The sequence below is a fragment of the Eriocheir sinensis genome, chromosome 11, assembly GCF_024679095.1.
Source record: "Eriocheir sinensis breed Jianghai 21 chromosome 11, ASM2467909v1, whole genome shotgun sequence".
NCBI classification, from domain to species: Eukaryota; Metazoa; Arthropoda; class Malacostraca; order Decapoda; family Varunidae; genus Eriocheir; species Eriocheir sinensis.
Genome location: NC_066519.1, coordinates 13,982,429 through 14,002,549, shown reverse-complemented (window position 1 = coordinate 14,002,549; position 20,121 = coordinate 13,982,429). Strand labels below are relative to the sequence as shown.

Genomic DNA, 20,121 nt, shown 5'->3' with positions numbered 1-20,121 from the left:
GGTGTGACTGCACTGCGGAATGGAGGCAATGACAATAACAATACTTTTTTTGTGTGTGGCCTGTGAAGTTACTGTATGTGTGATTCATAAACTTACGTAGCGGCCGAGAGAGAGAGAGAGAGAGAGAGAGAGAGAGAGAGAGAGAGAGAGAGAGAGAGAGAGAGAGAGAGAGAGAGAGAATTATATTTAGGCACTTGTTCAAGTTTAGATGAATGCTAAGGTTACTGTTTTAGAAAAGAGAGAGAGAGAGAGGAGGAGCGGAGTTAAAAAATGGGGAAAACCGGGGAGAGAGATTTTACATAGATTTACATAGAAAATCAGACCACACAGACCCCATGGTCCAGACTTGGTGGTCTGTCCTTAAACCTAAGTGATTTTACATTAATCAGAAGACTCCAAAACGTTGCATTTCTACTCTAGTTGATATTAAGTTGAAGGAAGTGACGGTCGAGCTTATTTTTGAAGGAGTCAATCGTGTTACACTGGACCACTGATGATGGGAGCTTATTCCATTCTCGCACTACAACGTTGGTGAAGAAAAATTTGGTGCAGTCTGAATTTACTTGTCTACATCTGAGTTTTACGCCATTGTTCCTCGTGCGCAAAGTGTCATCGATCATAAACAATGTTGATCTGTCTACATTCGTGAAACCATTAAGTATTTTAAAACATTCGATCAGTTTTCCTCGGAGGCGACGTTTCTCAAGAGAGAACATGTTAAGGGTAGAAAGCCTTCTCCTCCTCCTCCTTCTTCTTCTTCTTCTTCTCTTATCCTCTTCTACCCAACCCTTCGTGCGGGTCATCCTTCCTCTCCCTCCCTCCACCCCCTCCCTCTCTCCTTCCCCTTTCTAGCTTGTCTCCGCTCATGCTACCCTTCTCTCTCTCTCTCTCTCTCTCTCTCTCTCTCTCTCTCTCTCCGTAAATATAACATCGCATACAAAGTGCCTCTCTTGTTCTCTCTGTGTCAAGTTGCTCATGTGAAAATTTTGAGGCCTCAATTTTTGTGTATTCTGTTGTGTTGTTCCACGAAATTTATATATATTGTGGTCAGTGTGTGTGTGTGTGTGTGTGTGTGTGTGTTATTATCCGTGTTGATTTTATTGTTTTCTTGTATTGTTACGGTTTCTACTATTACTATTTCCTTTGCTACTACTACTACTACTACTACTATTATCCTACTGTTATTGCTATTTTCATTACTACTTCTACTAAAACTTTTAATATTACAATGTTTTCACTACTACTACTACTACTACTACTACTACTACTACTACTACCACTACTACTGTAAAAACGACTTTGAAATTTGGGGTGCTGAAAAAAACCTAGGAAAACTTAGATGAATGTTTATTTTTACAGTATGAATGTTTATTTTTACAGTATAATACGATATTATTAAGAATGAAGATTATAATGTGATTTCAGATAAATGACTTTACTGTAGCCTTGAATTTAGCTTGTTCAATGAGGCAGAGTTTAGATTATATCCTTTCAGATTATAATAGATTTTGACCGTTTGATAAATTAGTTCAAGGAGACAGATTAGGCTATATTTGTTTATTTACAGTACAGGAAACGGCTCAAGGGCAAAATGATAATAATAATGAAAAAAAAAGCTAATCACTGCCCCTATATAAAAAAGAGTATAGAAGAGTAGCCAAAAGAGAGGTCAATATCATGAAGAAAGAAAGAAAGGTTGTATAAGAAACTAAATAGCCTACCTCATCAAACTACGCCATAAACATTTGCATTAAAATCTAACATGTAGAAGGAGCGAATCATAGGAAGGAAGGAAAACCACACAAGCACTTTATGAAAATCACCCTAATAGAGAAAAATATTAAAGTAGCTAACCAGTGACCACGAACCCACGAAATATCACACAACTTAGTAGGCTATATATATATATATATATATATATATATATATATATATATATATATATATATATATATATATATATATATATATATATATATATATATATATCGCTCTAGAAAGCCTGTACAGTCTCCCTCTCTCTCTCTCTCTGTCCTGGTATAGTTGTGTGGTCTGAGTGTCTGTTATTTAACTAGTGACACGCCCCTGCAAACCATCTCTTGCAACTTGTCCCTCTCCCTCCAGGCTGGTCATTCACCCTCTCTCTCTCTCTCTCTCTCTCTCTCTCTCTCTCTCTCTCTCTCTCTCTCTCTCTCTCTCATGGGATTTGTGAAACTGTGCTCCTCTTTGATGGTGTGTGTGTGTGTGTGTGAGAGAGAGAGAGAGAGAGAGAGAGAGAGAATCATGAAGCTCTCTCAAATCGATTACTACTACTACCACCACTACTACTACTTCTACTACTACTACTACTACTACTACTACTACTACTACTGCTACTACTATCATCCCTGCATCTGATATATTGTTAGGTCGAAAAGTTCATACAGTATAATAGTGTGCAAAGGGCGAAGTTCAGAGGCGAGAGAGATAATAACGCGAGATAATTATCATACAAGTGCTGCTACGTATATTATGGGGCTGGAGATGGGCGCTGTATGCTAATAGTCACCGGGGTAGAGCATGTGGCGAGAACAGAGAGCTGGCTTATGAGAGACCTTCTGCTTGAACTCCCTTTTAAACCTTACAGAGTAAAAGAAAACATCGATATAAGGAGATGGGGCGCTGTATACTAATGTGAGTCACCGGGGTAGAGCATGTGGCTAGAACAGAGGGGTAACTTATGAGGACCTTCTGCTTGAACTCTTTTTAAAACCTTACATTAAACAGTAAAAGAAAACATCGATATAAGGAGATGGGGGCTGTATGCTAATGTGAGTCACCGGGTAGAGCATGTGGCGAGAACAGAGAGCTGGCTTATGAGAGACCAGACCTGCTTGAACTCTTTTTAAAACCTTACATTATACAGTAAAAGAAAACAATATAAGGAGATGGGCGCTGTATGCTAATGTGAGTCACCGGGGTAGAGCATGTGGCGAGAACAGAGAGCTGGCTTATGAGAGACCAGCCTGCTTGAACTCTTTTTAAAACCTTACATTATACAGTAAAAGAAAACATCGATATAAGGAGATGGGGCGCTGTATGCTAATTTGAGTCACCGGGGTAGAGCATGTGGCGAGAACAGAGAGCTGGCTTATGAGAGACCTGCTTGAACTCCCTTTTAAACCTTACATTATACAGTAAAAGAAAACATCGATACAGGGAGATGGGGCGCTGTATGCTATTGTGAGTCACCGGGGTAGAGCATGTGGCTAGAACAGAGGGGTAACTTATGAGGACCTTCTGCTTGAACTCTTTATAAAACCTCACATTATACAGTAAAAGAAAACATCGATATAAGGAGATGGGGCGCTGTATGCTAATGTGAGTCACCGGGGTAGAGCATGTGGCTAGAACAGAGGGGTAACTTATGAGGACCTTCTGCTTGAACTCTTTATAAAACCTTACATTATACAGTAAAAGAAAACATCGATATAGGGAGATGGGGCGCTGTATGCTATTGTGAGTCACCGGGGTAGAGGATGTGGCTAGAACAGAGGGGTAACTTATGAGGACCTTCTGCTTGAACTCTTTATAAAACCTTACATTAAACAGTAAAAGAAAACATCGATATAAGGAGATGGGCGCTGTATACTAATGTGAGTCACCGGGGTAGAGGATGTGGCTAGAACAGAGAGCTGGCTTATGAGAGACCAGACCTGCTTGAACTCTTTTTAAAACCTTACATTATACAGTAAAAGAAAAGATCGATATAAGGAGATGGGCGCTGTATGCTAATGCGAGTCACCGGGTAGAGCATGTGGCGAGAACAGAGAGCTGGCTTATGAGAGACCAGACCTGCTTGAACTCTAAAACCTTACATTATACAGTAAAAGAAAAGATCGATATAAGGAGATGGGGCGCTGTATACTAATGTGAGTCACCGGGGTAGAGCATGGGGCTAGAACAGAGAGCTGGCTTATGAGAGACCTTCTGCTTGAACTCCCTTTTAAACCTTACATTATACAGTAAAAGAAAACATCGATATAAGGAGATGGGCGCTGTATGCTAATGTGAGTCACCGGGGTAGAGCATGTGGCGAGAACAGAGAGCTGGCTTATGAGAGACCAGACCTGCTTGAACTCTAAAACCTTACATTATACAGTAAAAGAAAAGATCGATATAAGGAGATGGGGCGCTGTATACTAATGTGAGTCACCGGGGTAGAGCATGTGGCGAGAACAGAGAGCTGGCTTATGAGAGACCAGACCTGCTTGAACTCTAAAACCTTACATTATACAGTAAAAGAAAAGATCGATATAAGGAGATGGGCGCTGTATACTAATGTGAGTCACCGGGGTAGAGCATGTGGCGAGAACAGAGAGCTGGCTTATGAGAGACCTTCTGCTTGAATTCCCTTTTAAACCTTACATTATACATTAAAAGAAAACATCGATATAAGGAGATGGGGGCTGTATGCTAATGTGAGTCACCGGGGTAGAGGATGTGGCTAGAACAGAGGGGTAACTTATGAGGACCTTCTGCTTGAACTCTTTATAAAACCTCACATTAAACAGTAAAAGAAAACATCGATATAAGGAGATGGGGCGCTGTATGCTAATGTGAGTCATCGATATAGGGAGATGGGGCGCTGTATGCTATTGTGAGTCACCGGGGTAGAGGATGTGGCTAGAACAGAGGGGTAACTTAATGAGGACCTTCTGCTTGAACTCCTAAATACATCTTTCTTATATTATACAGTAAAAGAAAACATCAATAGAAGTTCTTCACGTTAGTTAGTTGTAGTGTTTTCTTATGACGACCTTCTGCTTGAACTCTTTAAAACATCTTTCGTACATTATACAGAAAAAGAAAACATCGATATAAGTTAGTTGTGGTGTTTGCTTATGAGGACCTTTTTAAAATATCTTTACTACATTATACAGGAAAAGAAAACGTCGATACAAGTTCTCCACATAAGTTAGTTAGTTAGTTGTAGTGTTGGCCATAACGACCTTCTGCTTGAACTCTTTAAAACATATTTCTTACATTATACCGCAAAAGAAAACATTGATATAAGTTCTCCACGTTAGTTAGTTAATTGTAGTCTTGGCCATGATGACCTTCTGCTTGAACTCTTTGTAAACAGATTCTTTACACTATACATTAAATTAAGAAACATTGATTAAAGTTTTTGTTGCTGCACTCCAGGCTTCAATGTCTTCTTAACAGATTTCTTACATTACAGTAGAAATTCACTAATCTGTAGGAAACTTGTGTTAATATTTGTTTATGAGAAAATGAGAGGGAAGAGGTATGAGGTATGAGATGGTTTGCTTTTTATCACTGTTAAATTAGACTTCCATTTCTTTTCTCTCAATGTATGTTATTAGTGGGCTTGGTGGTTGCCAGGGTACACTATAATGCCACTCAAGTATTGCCATGCCTTCATCAACTTATAGCATTATTAGTTTGGTTATGAGTTCTTTCTTTATCATCCTTGCACAAAGATCAGCAGCATCCGGGTAACTTCAAGGATTTGTTTCACAGTCGCAAGCATACAGCATCTTTTTGGCCAGGTAGACACATCATCACCATCATCATCATCATCATCTGTTTAACGTTAGTCTCCCTAAATTTCTTTGCCCAGAGTATATATATGAGTTTTGTGTAGCTATGCCATAATGCGAGACAATGCTGTGCCGTGTAGGAGTGTATCTTCTGTTCTTGTTTCTGTGGAGACCATCTGGAGGACCTTGGAATCCCTTATCTTTGAAGTCATCGCTGGGAGACAAGCCTACAGGGGCCCCCAGGGTTAGGCTTAGGCTCGAGGTTCCTGCCCTGAAATTATAGAAGGGAAGAAAAGAAAACTCATTAGTATTAGCGGTAGTATCAGTGAAAAAGCATATTCTAACTGCGCGTGGCCTTAGTGTCTGTCTTCGTAACCTTACCCCTTGAGCCTGTGGTGAGTAAGAACCTTAGTACCAATTGTTATTTGTCATAATTGAAGACTGGCGCCTTTTAAACTTTGTCATTTGGTTCAGCTTGTGGAAAATGTTAAGGCTATGGAAGGAATGATAATGCAGAGAGAGAGAGAGAGAGAGAGAGAGAGAGAGAGAGAGAGAGAGAATTTTCTCCTACCACGCTTAGTCATGTAACAGTGTGAAGCCAGAAATGTGTTTGTGTGTGTGTGTGTGTGTGTGTGTGTCCAAAAGCCAGTGATTAACATGCAACACTGAAGCTGAAAGATTAAAAAACGAGAGAAAAAAAAGTAAATGGTCTCAAGCTATACTCTTATAAATTCAGACAGATTAAACCTTCACTCCACGTCCATTACATGTGATCAGTAACTAGTTCATTACCGGTTACGTGGCGTGACTGACAACCTATCATTGAAAACAACACAAAAAACACGGTAATTCTGAACAACTTGCGCTGATATAGACAAGAACGCTATCGGGGTAACCTCTCCTTGTGGGTAGGCTATTGTTGTTGCTGGTACTGGTAACGAGATAGTGGAAAGGGTGCTTCAGATAGGGTTGTCTCACTAACTTCTTTTATTTCTACTAACTGTCTAAATCATGTATGCAAAAGATTGATTTCTACTTATTATTGCTTCTTGTGGGTAGGTTAGGTACTGTTGTTACACGTATTTGTAGCGATATAGCGGTGAGGGTACTGAAGAGAGGCTTGCCTCACTAACTTCTTTTATTTCTACTAACTGTCTAAATCATGTATGCAAAAGATTGATTTCTACTTATTGGTTCTTGTGGGTAGGCTAGGTACTGTTGTTACACGTATTCGTAGCGATATAGCGGAGAAGGTACTGAAGATAGGGTTGTCTCACTAACTCCTTTTATTTCTACTAATTGTCTAAATCATGTTTGCAAAAGATTGAATTTTACATATCATTGGTTCTTGTGGATAGGTTACTGTTGTTACTCTTATTGATAACTGGAGATAGCGGAGAAGGTACTGAAGATAGGCTTGTCTCACTAACTCCTTTTATTTCTACTAACTGTCTTGATCATGTTTGCAAAAGATTGAATTCTGCATATCATTGGTTCTTGTGGATAGGTTACTGTTGTTACTCTTATTGATAACTGGAGATAGCGGAGAAGGTACTGAAGATAGGGTTGTCTCACTAACTCCTTTTATTTCTACTAACTGTCTTGATCATGTTTGCAAAAGATTGAATTCTGCATATCATTGGTTCTTGTGGGTAGGCTACTGTTGTTACTCTTATTGATAACTGGAGATAGCAGAGAAGGTACTGAAGATAGGCTTTTCTCACTAACTCCTTTTCTTCCAACTAACTCTCCAGATCTTATATGCAAAAGGTGATGTTTTGGGTAGTAACGTAACTCTTCATATCACTTGCTTGATTTATTTCGTGGTAACTGGAGATAGTGGAAAGGGTACTTAATAGGCTAGTCTCAGTAACTCCTTTTCTCTCAACCAATTCTCTAGATCATGTATTTAAAAGGTGATGTTTTGGGTAGTAACGTCACTCTTCTTATCATTTCTTGCTTATTTTTTTTCTTGGTAATTGGAGATAGTGGAAAGGGTACTTAATAGGCTAGTTTCAGTAACTCCTTTTCTCCCAACTAATTCTCAAGATCATATATTCAAAAGGTGATGTTTTGGGTTGTAACATAACTCTTCTTATCAATTCTTGCTTAATTTTTTCTTGGTAACTGGAGATAGTGGAAAGGTTACTTAATAGGCTAGTTTCAGTAACTCCTTTTCTCCCAACTAATTCTCAAGATCGTATATTCAAAAGGTGATGTTCTGGGTAGTGACATAACTCTACATGTTTCCTCGTTTGGTTAGGCTCCTATTGTTATTCTGCTCGTATTCATATATCTTTGTTTTGGGGCAGCTTCCTATTCTTATTCTACTCTGGTAACTGGAGATAGCGGAAAGGGTACTTAAGATAGGCTTTTCTGGCTAACTCCTTTTATTTCAACCCTATATGTGTGTGTCTGTACGAGCATGCGAACACTCAGACATTAACACCAGCTAGGAAAACATTCATGGGGATCCAACCAGGAATGTGAGGGGGTTTCGTTGTTACTCAATGAGAGTGTTGTGCAGAGTTAGGGGAAGGGGGACTTGTTGTTGCTCAGTGAAAGTGTTGTGTAGAGTTCGGGGATTTTGTGTTGCACCGTAGGGTAATATTATTTAAGTGTTGATATAACCTCTGAATATAGGTTGTGTTGCACCGATGACTGGGAACATATGAGAGGAAGGATAATATTATAGTAGTGATATGCAAACTTACTAAATACTGCTGAAATGGAAGGAAAGGGAAGATTATGAGTACTAGTGATGCAATGTTGAAATGGGAGACGAAACAGAGAGAAAAGGGGGATGGAAGGGAATGGTGTCGTTAGGTAGGGAAGGGAGGAAAGGGTTATGAGGAAGAATGGGAAGGTATTCGTTTGGTAGGGATTTGAGAAAGAGTGATGGGAGGGATGGGAAGGGGGTGCTTATGGCAGGGAAGGGAGGAAGGGGTGATAATATTGCTGTTGTATTATGTAAGGTAACTGAGTATAAGTGAATGAGAAGGAAAGGGAGGATACGAGTGGTAGTCTTGCATAGTTCAAATAAGAGGAGTGGAGATGAGACTATGGGAGTTGTTTTGCAAGGTGTGTGTGTGTGTGTGTGTGTGTGTGTGTGTGTGGTTCAGCAGGGGTTTCAGCACACTCAGTATCTGCTCGTTGCTGACACACACACACACACACACACACACACACACACATATTCGAAATAAACAAAAATAACTAAAAACTGTAATCTGAACTCCCCATCTTTATATTTTCTTAGTTTCTCTTATATATTAATGCAAACTCAACTTGTTATCGTATAGTCTTCGTTAGTTTCGTTATATACCAGACCGTTTTTCGTTACCGTATCCTCCATTTTCATAATATCGTGTTTTTCGTAATTTCTCGTTTTTATATTAATGTTAATATCATCGTCATCAAAATAAAGAGAAAAATACGATAGCTTATTATTAAGGGAGGATTTTTACAGCCACGTTATTAGAGAGAGGGTGAAAAATGAGTCGCGGAAAGTCAGTTCGAGTTTCTATTGGTCGAGACGAAAATACTCTTCTCTGATTGGTGGATGATGAAAGCGACGTCATTACAGAGGCTGAAAAATAATTCTCGGAAAGTCAAATACGTGTTCCTATTGGTCGAGACGAAAATGCTCTTCCCTGATTGGTGGATGATCAAAGTGACGTCATCAGAAGCTATAAAATAACTCGCAGAAAGCCAATGATTGAAACTACGTCATCAGAAGGTAAAAAATAAGTCGCGGGAAGTCAAATACGAGTTTCTATTGGTCGATACGAAAATACTCTCCTCTGATTGGTGGATGTTTGAAGCTACGTCATCAGAGATTAAAAAATAAGTCGCAGGATGTTGATTGAAGTTGCTGTTGGTGGAAAGGAAATCATCATAATCGTTTCTGATATGACATTCGGTATTTTATTATTTTTTTATTCTTTTCATTATACATTAACAGGATTTTATTGGTGTGTTTACGAGGCTAATTTGTCGATATGATGGGATTTGTTTAAGTCTCCGGGAATTATTTTAAGACTTGTTATTGTTATTCTCTCTCTCTCTCTCTCTCTCTCTCTCTCTCTCTCTCTCTCTCTCTCTCTCTCTCTCTCTCTCCTGGGTCTTCTCTTTTTCCGTCTCCTTCGTCCTCCTCCGCTTCTTCTTCTTCCTCTTCATCTTCCATCATTCTCTTCTTTCTATGGCTTCGTGAAAATCTGGGTCACACACACACACACACACACACACACACACACACACTGAGTTGACTTCGTGTATGTATGTATGTATGTATGTATGTATGATGCTTCCTCTCCTTTCTTCCTCCTCTTCCTCCTCCTCCTCCCCCTCCTCCTCCTCAATCAGTCCCTTCGTTCAATATTTCATCGTTCGACATTTACGTTCTTGGCGTTTACGTTCGTTCCCTCTTCCTCCCAACTTCCTGGTCATTACTTATTCATCAAGTTTACCTTTCGCCATTAGCTTCAAATGATCTATAATGTCATCGTAGTCTCTCCTTTACTAACTCGTCTCATTTCTTCTCATTATTTATTTTTTCTCTCTCCTTTGGTTATCTCTTTCCTCTCTAATGTTCATGTTATTACTCTTAAGACAATTATCCTTCACCTGTATATCTGCTTTGTTTATTATCTCTGTTTAATTTGCTAACTCCTCAACTCCTCTCTATTTTCTTTTTTTTACATGTTTTCTTCATTGGTTAACTCTTTCCTCTAACGTCACATTTAAACAGTTTCCCCTAGCAAGTTGTCCTTAACCTTGTATGTGTTGTTTATCTCTATTTCTCCTTCACGAACTTCTTTCAACTCCTCTCTCTCTATCTTGCTTTCTGTATTCCTTGACCTTTTCCCTGCTAATATCACTAATCTACGCAGTTACCCCTTAGCAAGTTGTCCTTAACCTTGTATCTGCTGTTTATTATCTCTATATTTCTCCTTTACGAACTTCTCTCAACTCCTCTCTATATATTCCTGCTTTCTGTATTCGTTGACATTTTTCCCTGCTAATGTCACTAATCTACGCAGTTACCCCTTAGCAAGTTGTCCTTAACCTTGTATCTGCTGTTTATTTTATCTGTGTTCAACTTTCTCCTTTACGAACTTCTCTCAACTCCTCTCTCTATTCTTGGTTCCTTCACTGCCGGACCCTTTCCCTGCTAACGTCACTTACCTACGCAGTATTAGTCAAGGGGAGCAATCAGTCCATCGCCTTACCCTTAAATAACTTAGTGAGTGGCTTGGCAAGACCACCTCAACATTACTATCTTTTTTAGAACCCAATATAGACCGTTTGGATACGTCTGGCAGATAGGCCCCGCCCCCTTCTGTCACCCTGCCGCCCGCTATTCGTCAGTGTCTCGATGCGTTGGTCCCCCGCTGTCACTGATGCATGAGATTGGTCAGTGGTGTGTGTGTGAGGTTACTGGTTTTCTTTGCTGCCTTTGATGGGGGACTGAAATATGAGGTGATGGGTGTTGTGTCAAATGTGAGATGATATTTGTTTTGGTTTTTCTTCATCTCCTTTTTCCACTTCTTCTTCTTCTTCTTCGTCTTGCTGGTAACTATGGAATTATGTTTGTTTTAGGTGTTGTTTTCACATTTTCTTCTTTTTCTTCTGGTCATTCTTTTCTTGATATCTTGTTCTTATTGTTCTTCTTTCTTTTCTTTTCCCCTTTTCTTGTTCTTCTTTGTGTTCTTGTTCTTGTCCTCCTCCTTTTCTTCTTGTTCTTGTTCTTGTCCTCCTCCTCCTTCTTGTTCTTCTTCTTGTTCATCTTTTTCTTCTTTGTCTTTTTTTCCTGTTCTTGTTCTTCATCTTTCTTCTTCTTTGTATCGCTTCTTCGGTCCTCACACTTTGATCTTCCTTCCTTCCTTCCTTCCTTCCAATCAACTTGAACAACTTGCTATCTTGTTCTTCTTTGTGTTATTGTTCTTGTCCTCCTCCTCTTCCTCCTTTTTTTTCTTGATTTTCTTGTTGTTATTCCTTCCTTTCCTTTACCATCTTCCCTTCCTTTCACCATTCCCTTTCCCTTTACAATTTCTCTTTCTTAATAATCCCCCCTTCCCTTCCCGTCCCTCTCCATCCCCAAGCCTTTCATGTCCTGGGGGTAGAGCTATTAACTTTCTTGGCTGACGTAACAATCCCCCGTCTCCCTCAGCCCTTGAAACTCCTCCCCCCCCAACCCCCCCCCCTTCTGCCAGCCCCTGAACTCTCCCTCCTCCCCCTGTTCTGTCAGCTCTGATGCATGTGTCTGGCTGGCTGGCTGACGCATGGGATTAGAAGCTGCTGCCCCCACACTCATGTCACCTTGGTGCATGCTATAATATTGGCCAGCTGAAAATGCCTCTACGACCCCCTCTTCCTCCTCCTCCTCCTCCTCCTTTACTTCTGTCCCTTTTACTAATTTTAATATGTTTGGAAAGGTTCATTTTATTGTTTTTTTTATGTTGGTTAGTTTGAAATGCCTTCCCTTCCCACTTTCTTTCTCTCCGTTCCCTTCTCTCTCCTCCTATCTCTTTCTCCTCTTAGTAATTTTGATATGCTATGTTTGGTATTTAAAAGGTAATTCTCAGATTCCATAGTTTTTTTTATTTTATTTAGTTTTTGGTCAACTTGAAATGCCTCCTCCTCTTCCTCCTCCTCCTCCTCCTCCTCCTCCTCTCTTCCTGTCCCTTTCTCCTTTTTTTTTTTACCTACCCACCTTACCATCCATACCTTACCTTACCTTACGTTACCTTATCTTACTTACCAACACACACACATTCAAAGAACGAGTCAGCATGTGTGTGTGTGTGTGTGTGTGTGTGTGTGTGTGTGTGTGTGTGTGTGTATGGCATAGCAGCACTAGCCACGTGTCGCAGAAGATAACCCCTCCCCCCCCTCACCACCACCACCTCACATAACATCACCACCCCACACGCAGCCAAACGCCCACTAAACCTTATCAGTTGCTATGTAGGCTTAGGAAATAGAGAGGCCTGGGACACTTGATGACTTGCCAGATAAGACGGTGAGCCAGACCTAGAGACAGACAGACAGACGTACGTACGTAGGGTAGACTGACCATGAGAGAAAGTGACTTTGAGATAGATTTAGACACAGGCATATAGAAATAGATACACACAAACAGACATTTAGAACTTAATATACAGACTCACACAGACATATAGGGACAGACAGACAAGACAGAGGGTAGACTGACCGTGAGAGAAGGTAACATATAAATAGATTTAGACACAGACATATAGAAATAGATACACACAAAGACACATAGAACTAAATATACAGACTCACACAGACATAGGGACAGAAAGAAAGACATAGATGACAGGAAGAAAGACTGATAGATATAGACAGACAGACAAACATATAAGGATTGATAAAGAGACAAACATACATATAGAGATTAGACATACATATAGAGATATACAAACAAGCACAGACGTATATGGATAGAAAGAAAGACAGCAGACATACAGACAAAGACAACCCATATATAACAGACAGAAAGCAGATTCATACAAGCATTGACATACATAAGAGAACTAGAAATACAGACATACATACACATAACAGACAGACAGAAAAACAGTCATGCAAGTAATCGACAGAAGACTGGATGAGGTGTGATTTTGGCCCCCTCCCCCCTCATCACCACCACCACCACCACTATCATCACCATCACCACCATTATCTATTTCCTACACCATTACCACAATCCCTTCCTTTCTACCACTATTCCCTTCACTACTACTACTACTACCACTACCACTACTACTACTACTACAACCATTCTCTCTCTCTCTCTCTCTCTCTCTCTCTCTCTCTCTCTCTCTCTCTCTCTCTCTCGTCACTATCATCACATCCTCCTCCTCCTCCTCCTCTTCCTCCTCTTTCTACACTCATAAAGCTGTCTCTATCACCCTACCACGCCTCCCTTCTTCCTTCCTTCACTATCCCTTCCTTTCCTTCACCATCTTCCCTTCCTTTCACCATTCCCCTTCACTATTTCTCTTTCATCACAATCCTCCCTTCCTTCCCTCTCCATCCCCCTTCCTCGCGCCGTTCCCAAGCTGTGTCATGCAACGTGTGTGTGTGTGTGTGTGTGTGTGTGTGTGTAAGTTCACTGGGGTCATATTGAGGCCACAGCAAAAATCTTTATGTAGAGACTTCGTGGACTAGACTAGACTAGGAAAGATCTCTCTCTCTCTCTCTCTCTCTCTCTCTCTCTCTCTCTCTCTCTCTCTCTCTCTCTCTCTCTCTCTCTCTCTCTCTCTCAACCGACACAGAATTTTAAAGCTTTCATATTTTTCTTTTCTTAATTTTCCTGACAGCTTTTATTATTCGTTTTTAATTTTGTTTTATTTTATTTTTTTGTGTTTATTCCCACGCATTTGTTATTTTGAGATGTTTTTTTGTTTTAATTTTCTTCTTTTCTTTCTTCTTCTTTTTTCTCCTTTTCATTCTTCTTGTTCTTCTTCACCTTCTTTCTCTTCTTTCTTCTTTTTTAATCTTCTTTTTCGTCTTCTTTCTTCCTTTTCCTCTTCTTCTTCTTCTTCTAATCATCATCTTCATTCAGTATCCTTCATCTTCCATTCATTCATCATTTTCCCCTTCTCATTTTTACCCTTTACATAACTCTCCTCTTCCTCCTCTTCCACATCCTCCTCTTCCTCCTCTTCCACTTCCTCCTCCTCCTCGTCCATGTATCGACGTTGGCAAGGCAACCATCATTTTTTTAACATAATCATTTTTATTCCAATTTCGAGAGGCGTGGAGTGTTGCGTGTGATTAGTATCGACTCCATTTGTTTCTTTTATTTACGAGTATGTATTGAAGAGTTTGTGTATGTATTGATGTATATGTACAGAGGGAGAGAGAGATTTGTTAGGCTATATGGTTATTTCTCTATTGATGCAAGATGTATGATGTATGTATAAAGTTAACTTCTTTATTTATGTATGAGAGAGTTCGTGTATGTATTAATGTATATGTGGAGAGAGAGAGAGAGAGAGAGAGAGAGAGAGAGAGAGAGAGAGAGAGAGAGAGAAGGGATTTTCTAGGCTATCTGGTTATTTCTTTATTGATGCAAGATGTACGATGATGTATGTAGTAATGTATATGTAGAGAGAGAGAGAGAAGGGATTTTCTAGGCTATCTGGTTATTTCTTTATTGATGCAAGATGTACGATGATGTATGTAGTAATGTATATGTAGAGAGAGAGAGAGAGAGAGAGAGAGAGAGAGAGAGAGAGAGAGGATTTTCTAGGCTATCTGGTTTTTTATTTATTGATTCAAGATGTACGTTGATTGATGTAGTTATTTATATGGAGAGAGAGAGAGAGAGAGAGAGAGAGAGAGAGAGAGAGAGAGAGAGAGAGAAGGGATTTTCTAGGCTATCTGGTTATTTCTTTATTGATGCAAGATGTACGATGATGTATGTAGTAATGTATATGTAGAGAGAGAGAGAGAGAGAGAGAGAGAGAGAGAGAGAGAGAGAGAGAGAGAGAAGGGATTTTCTAGGCTCTCTGGTTATTTCTTTATTGATGCAAGATGTACGATGATGTATGTAGTAATGTATATGTAGAGAGAGAGAGAGAGAGAGAGAGAGAGAGAGAGAGAGAGAGAGAGAGAGAGAGAGGATTTTCTAGGCTATCTGGTTATTTCTTTATTGATGCAAGATGTACGATGATGTATGTAGTAATGTATATGTAGAGAGAGAGAGAGAGAGAGAGAGAGAGAAGGGATTTTCTAGGCTATCTGGTTATTTCTTTATTGATGCAAGATGTACGATGATGTATGTAGTAATGTATATGTAGAGAGAGAGAGAGAGAGAGAGAGAGAGAGAGAGAATGGATTTTATAGGCTATCTGGTTATTTCTTTATTGATGCAAGATGTACGATGATGTATGTAGTAATGTATATGTAGAGAGAGAGAGAGAGAGAGAGAGAGAGAGAGAGAGAGAGAGAGAGAGAAGGGATTTTCTAGGCTATCTGGTTATTTCTTTATTGATGCAAGATGTACGATGATGTATGTAGTAATGTATATGTAGAGAGAGAGAGAGAGAGAGAGAGAGAGAGAGAAGGGATTTTCTAGGCTATCTGGTTATTTCTTTATTGATGCAAGATGTACGATGATGTATGTAGTAATGTATATGTAGAGAGAGAGAGAGAGAGAGAGAGAGAGAGAGAGAGACTGTCTTTTCTAGGCAATCTGGTTATTTCTTTATTGATGCAAGATGTACGATGATGTATGTAGTAATGTATATGTAGAGAGAGAGAGAGAGAGAGAGAGAGAGAGAGAAGGGATTTTCTAGGCTATCTGGTTATTTCTTTATTTATGCAAGATGTACGATGATGTATGTAGTTATGTATATGTAGAGAGAGAGAGAGAGAGAGAGAGAGAGAGAGAGAGAGAGAGAAGGGATTTGCTAGGCTATCTGGTTATTTCTTTATTGATGCAAGATGTACGATGATGTATGTAGTAATGTATATGTAGAGAGAGAGAGAGAGAGAGAGAGAGAAGGGATTTTCTAGGCTATCTGGTTATTTCTTTATTGATGCAAGATGTACGATGATGTATGTAGTAATGTATATGTAGAGAGAGAGAGAGAGAGAGAGAGAGAGAGAGAGAGAGAGAGAGAGAGAGAGAGAGAGAGAGAGAGAAGGGATTTTCTAGGCAATCTGGTTATTTCTTTATTGATGCAAGATGTACGATGATGTATGTAGTAATGTATATGGAGAGAGAGAGAGAGAGAGAGAGAGAGAGAGAGAGAGAGAGAGAGAGAGAGAGAGAGAGAGAATGTATTTTATAGTCTATCTGGTTATTTCTTTATTGATGCAAGATGTACGATGATGTATGTAGTAATGTATATGTAGAGAGAGAGAGAGAGAGAGAGAGAGAGAGAGAGAGAGAGAGAGAGGTATGTTAGGCTATTCGTACAAATCATTCTTCTGTTCATTTCTTTATTTTATTGATGGAAAAATTCCTGTATGTATTTAGTGTTTGTAGAAGAAAGAGAAGAGAATAAGCTTTGTTAGGCTATTGGTATATATGTCATTCTTCAGTTTCATTCTTCATTTAAATTGATACGAGAGTTAGTGTACGTTTTAATGTATTTGTATCTATAGAGAAGGGAATCAGCCTTGTTAGAGATTGTTATTCCATCTGTTTCTTTATATTCATGCAACAAATCAGGATATTCATTTTTGCAACACCGTCCCACACAAAAAAACGAGTAATTTATTTTATTTAATGTTTCAAAAGTTGTTTATTTTTAGCATCAAGCTCATTAGATATTTTTCCCTCCACACTGCAGAATAAGCAAGGCCTTTTTATTTTTTATTTTTTTACTTCCCTCATTTTTTTTTATTTGCAATCTCCTTTCTTATTTTTTTTCACTGATTATGTTCTACCCTCCAGTTTTTATTTCTATGTATTTCCGTATTTCCACTAACTTTTTATTCTCTATTCCTTCCCTCTCCCTTTTTAATCCATTTTCACTCCCTTGCAGAATAAGTATAAGCCTTTATTTTATTTTATTCTTTTTTACTTCTGTTCCGAATAATCAAACCTCTCTCTCTCTCTCTCTCTCTCTCTCTCTCTCTCTCTCTCTCTCTCTCTCTCTCTCTCTCTCTCTCTCTCTCTCTCTCTCTCTCTCTCTCTCTCTCTCTTTCTCTCTCTCTCTCTCTTTGTTTTACCGTTTTTCCTTCCTTTTCTTCCTTTTTTTCTTTACCTCATTCCCTTCTTCCCTTTCTTCCACTTTCTCCTCCTTCCCTTTCCTCTCTCTTCCCTTTCCTCTCCTTCCCTTTCTAATCTCTCTTTCTTGTCCCTTCTCCACCCTGTCTCTTCCCTTCCCTTCTCTTCCCTTCTTCTCTCCCTTCCTCCCTTCTCTCTTTCCTCCCCTCCTCAATACCTCTCCCTCTAATGTCTTTGTGGTGTATGACGCATGGTGTGTGTGTGTGTGTGTGTGTGTGTGTGTGTGTGTGTGTGTGTGTTTAGTCATTATTCCCCGAAAAAATAAGGAGAAAAAGAAAATAATAAGTCGTATACATAATTACTGTTTTAGCTTTTTTATTTATTTATTTTTTTTTTTTACGAGTTTGGGAAAGAGATTGTTTTTTTCTTGTTTTTTTTTCTTCTTCATCCGCTTTGTGAGTTGATGAAGGCTTCGGAGTTTTGAGTAGAAAAATCCATTAATTAATTTGAGAGAGAGAGAGAGAGAGAGAGAGAGAGAGAGAGAGAGAGAGAGAAGGGAGAAGGGAATGGGAAAAGGAAGGAAAAAAGAACGTGGGAAAGAGAAGAAAGAGAGAGAAAGAAGAGGAAGGAGAAGGAGAACAGAGAGAGAGAGAGAGAGAGAGAGAGAGAGAGAGAGAGAGAGAGAGAGAGAGAGAGAGAGAGAGAGAGATTGGTAATGGGATTTTTACTCTTCTTAAAAAACAATCTGATATATTATTTTCTGATGTGCCTGTATATGACCGTGCGTGTGCAATTCCTTGACTCAATCATGTGTGGGCGTACCGTGAGAGAGAGAGAGAGAGAGAGAGAGAGAGAGAGAGAGAGAGAGAGAGAGAGAGAGAGAGAGAGAAACGAGAAAAAGGGAAGAAATGGAAAGAAAAAAGAAATGAAAGGGAGAGATAAAGAAAAGGAAGAATGGAAAGAAGAGAGAGAGAGAGAGAGAGAGAGAGAGAGAGAGAGAGAGAGAGAGAGAGAGAGAGAGAGAGAGGGGGGGGGGGGGAAGAGGAAAGAAAAAAGAAAGAAATGAAAGGGAGAGATAAAGAAAAGGAAGAATGGAAAGAAGAGAGAGAGAGAGAGAGAGAGAGAGAGAGAGAGAGAGAGAGAGAGAGAGAGAGAGAGACCTTTTATCTCTTCACATATTAATATTTCCTCGTACTTATCAAGATAGTATTAAAAAAAAATATTTGACAAAAAATGTTGAGAATGAACAATTAAAAAAGAAAAGGGAGAGATAGAAGAAGAGGAAGATAAGATACAGAAGGAAAATAATAATAATAATGATAATAATAATAATAATAATAATAATAATAATAATAATAATAATAATGTACTTGGAGAATAAAAACAATGATATAACGAAAGTAAATAGAGATACAGACGAAGACAGTCACAGAGAGAGAGAGAGAGAGAGAGAGAGAGAGAGAGAGAGAGAGAGAGAGAGAGAGAGAGAGAGATAAAAGTGAATTAAGTCCTGGAAATGAACTCAATATAAAAGTTTCATGAAAAATGGGATGATTAGAGAGAGAGAGAGAGAGAGAGAGAGAGAGAGAGGGGGGGGGGATGAGATAGTCTAGCAAATGAAGTCACTATAAAATATTCACGAGATATTAGTTGATTAAAGAGAGAGAGAGAGAGAGAGAGAGAGAGAGAGAGAGAGAGAGAGAGAGAGATAAGATTGAAGGAGATAACAGATTGGAGTGAGATATGACAGATTATCACAGCTACGAGAGAGAGAGAGAGAGAGAGAGAGAGAGAGAGAGAGAGAGAGAGAGAGAGAGAGACCTGTATGGACGTAACATGACTCAGCAAGGGACCAAACACACACACACACACACACAATGAAGGTAGTGGTGGTGGTGGTCACGTTGAAAGCAGAGAGGAGGAGGAAAAGGAGAAGGAAGAAGAGGAGGAGGAGGAGGGGTGTTTGCTGGGATCAATATACTCGCATGTTGCTTGAGCTCTCTCTCTCTCTCTCTCTCTCTCTCTCTCTCTCTCTCTCATGATGGCAGCTGTTTTAACCATCTCATTCCCTACTCCTCCTCCTCCTCCTCCTCCTCCTTCTTCTTCTTCTTCTTCTTCTTCTTCTCCTTTCATATTCTCTAAAAAGAATATTAAAACAGAATAAAACATGTAATTTGAGGGTTTGATGGGACTTAACTATTTGATTCATGTGTGTGTGTGTGTGTGTGTGTGTGTGTGTGTGTGTGTGTGTGTGTGTGTGTGTTTGCCTTCACCTTGAAATACGTACTCCTATCGGTTCCACTTGGGAGTATGTGTGTGTGTGTGTGTGTGTGTGTGTGTGAGAGAGAGAGAGAGAGAGAGAGAGAGAGAGAGAGAGAGAGAGAGAGAGATCAATACGAAGAGAGGAATATTAAAGTTGACTGTACGCTCATACTCTCTCTCTCTCTCTCTCTCTCTCTCGTATTGTAATCGAATGCGTAATGCTTTCTGGGTACAAATGGTACGGAGAGAGAGAGAGAGAGAGAGAGAGAGAGAGAGAGAGAGAGGATATACGTAGGCCTGAAAACGACGTAAAATATTATAAGGTCTTGGTCGAGAAGTCATCAACCTCTCTCTCTCTCTCTCTCTCGTGTGTGGGTGCGGGGGGGTGTGTCAGATCAAGACGTATCAAGAGAGAGAGAGAGAGAGAGAGAGAGAGAGAGAGAGAGAGAGAGAGAGAGAGAGAGAGAATAGTATTTGTGTGTGTGTGTGTAGACCGGAAATAACGCAAGCACTTCACAATACACACACACACACACACACACACACACACACACACACACACACACCTGCGTCTCCCTTGCGTCCACATGTGCTTGAGAG

The 20,121-nt window shown here is 39.6% G+C and overlaps 1 protein-coding gene and 1 long non-coding RNA gene across 4 annotated transcripts in view; one reads left to right on the top strand and one right to left on the bottom strand.

The window, feature by feature from the left end:
* LOC126996907 (nuclear factor of activated T-cells 5-like) overlaps positions 1-20,121 on the top strand; it is a 60,781-nt gene that overhangs the window by 2,131 nt on the left and 38,529 nt on the right. The window contains exon 1 of one of the 3 annotated variants that reach the window (XM_050857827.1): positions 10,858-10,961. The exons of 1 other annotated variant lie outside the window; for it this stretch is intronic. In XM_050857827.1, coding sequence (XP_050713784.1) covers positions 10,949-10,961 — 13 coding nt within the window. In that variant the 5' untranslated portion in view covers positions 10,858-10,948. Of the gene's footprint in view, positions 1-10,857; positions 10,962-20,121 lie in introns of those variants that run through there. One more of the 3 variants, XM_050857830.1, reaches the window with a different exon arrangement.
* LOC126996912 (uncharacterized) lies at positions 1,987-8,701 on the bottom strand. The gene is made up of 4 exons (XR_007751722.1): positions 4,695-8,701; positions 4,403-4,514; positions 3,440-3,577; positions 1,987-2,619 (listed from the first exon to the last, which is right to left on the bottom strand). It is a non-coding gene; the product is annotated as an uncharacterized LOC126996912 (long non-coding RNA).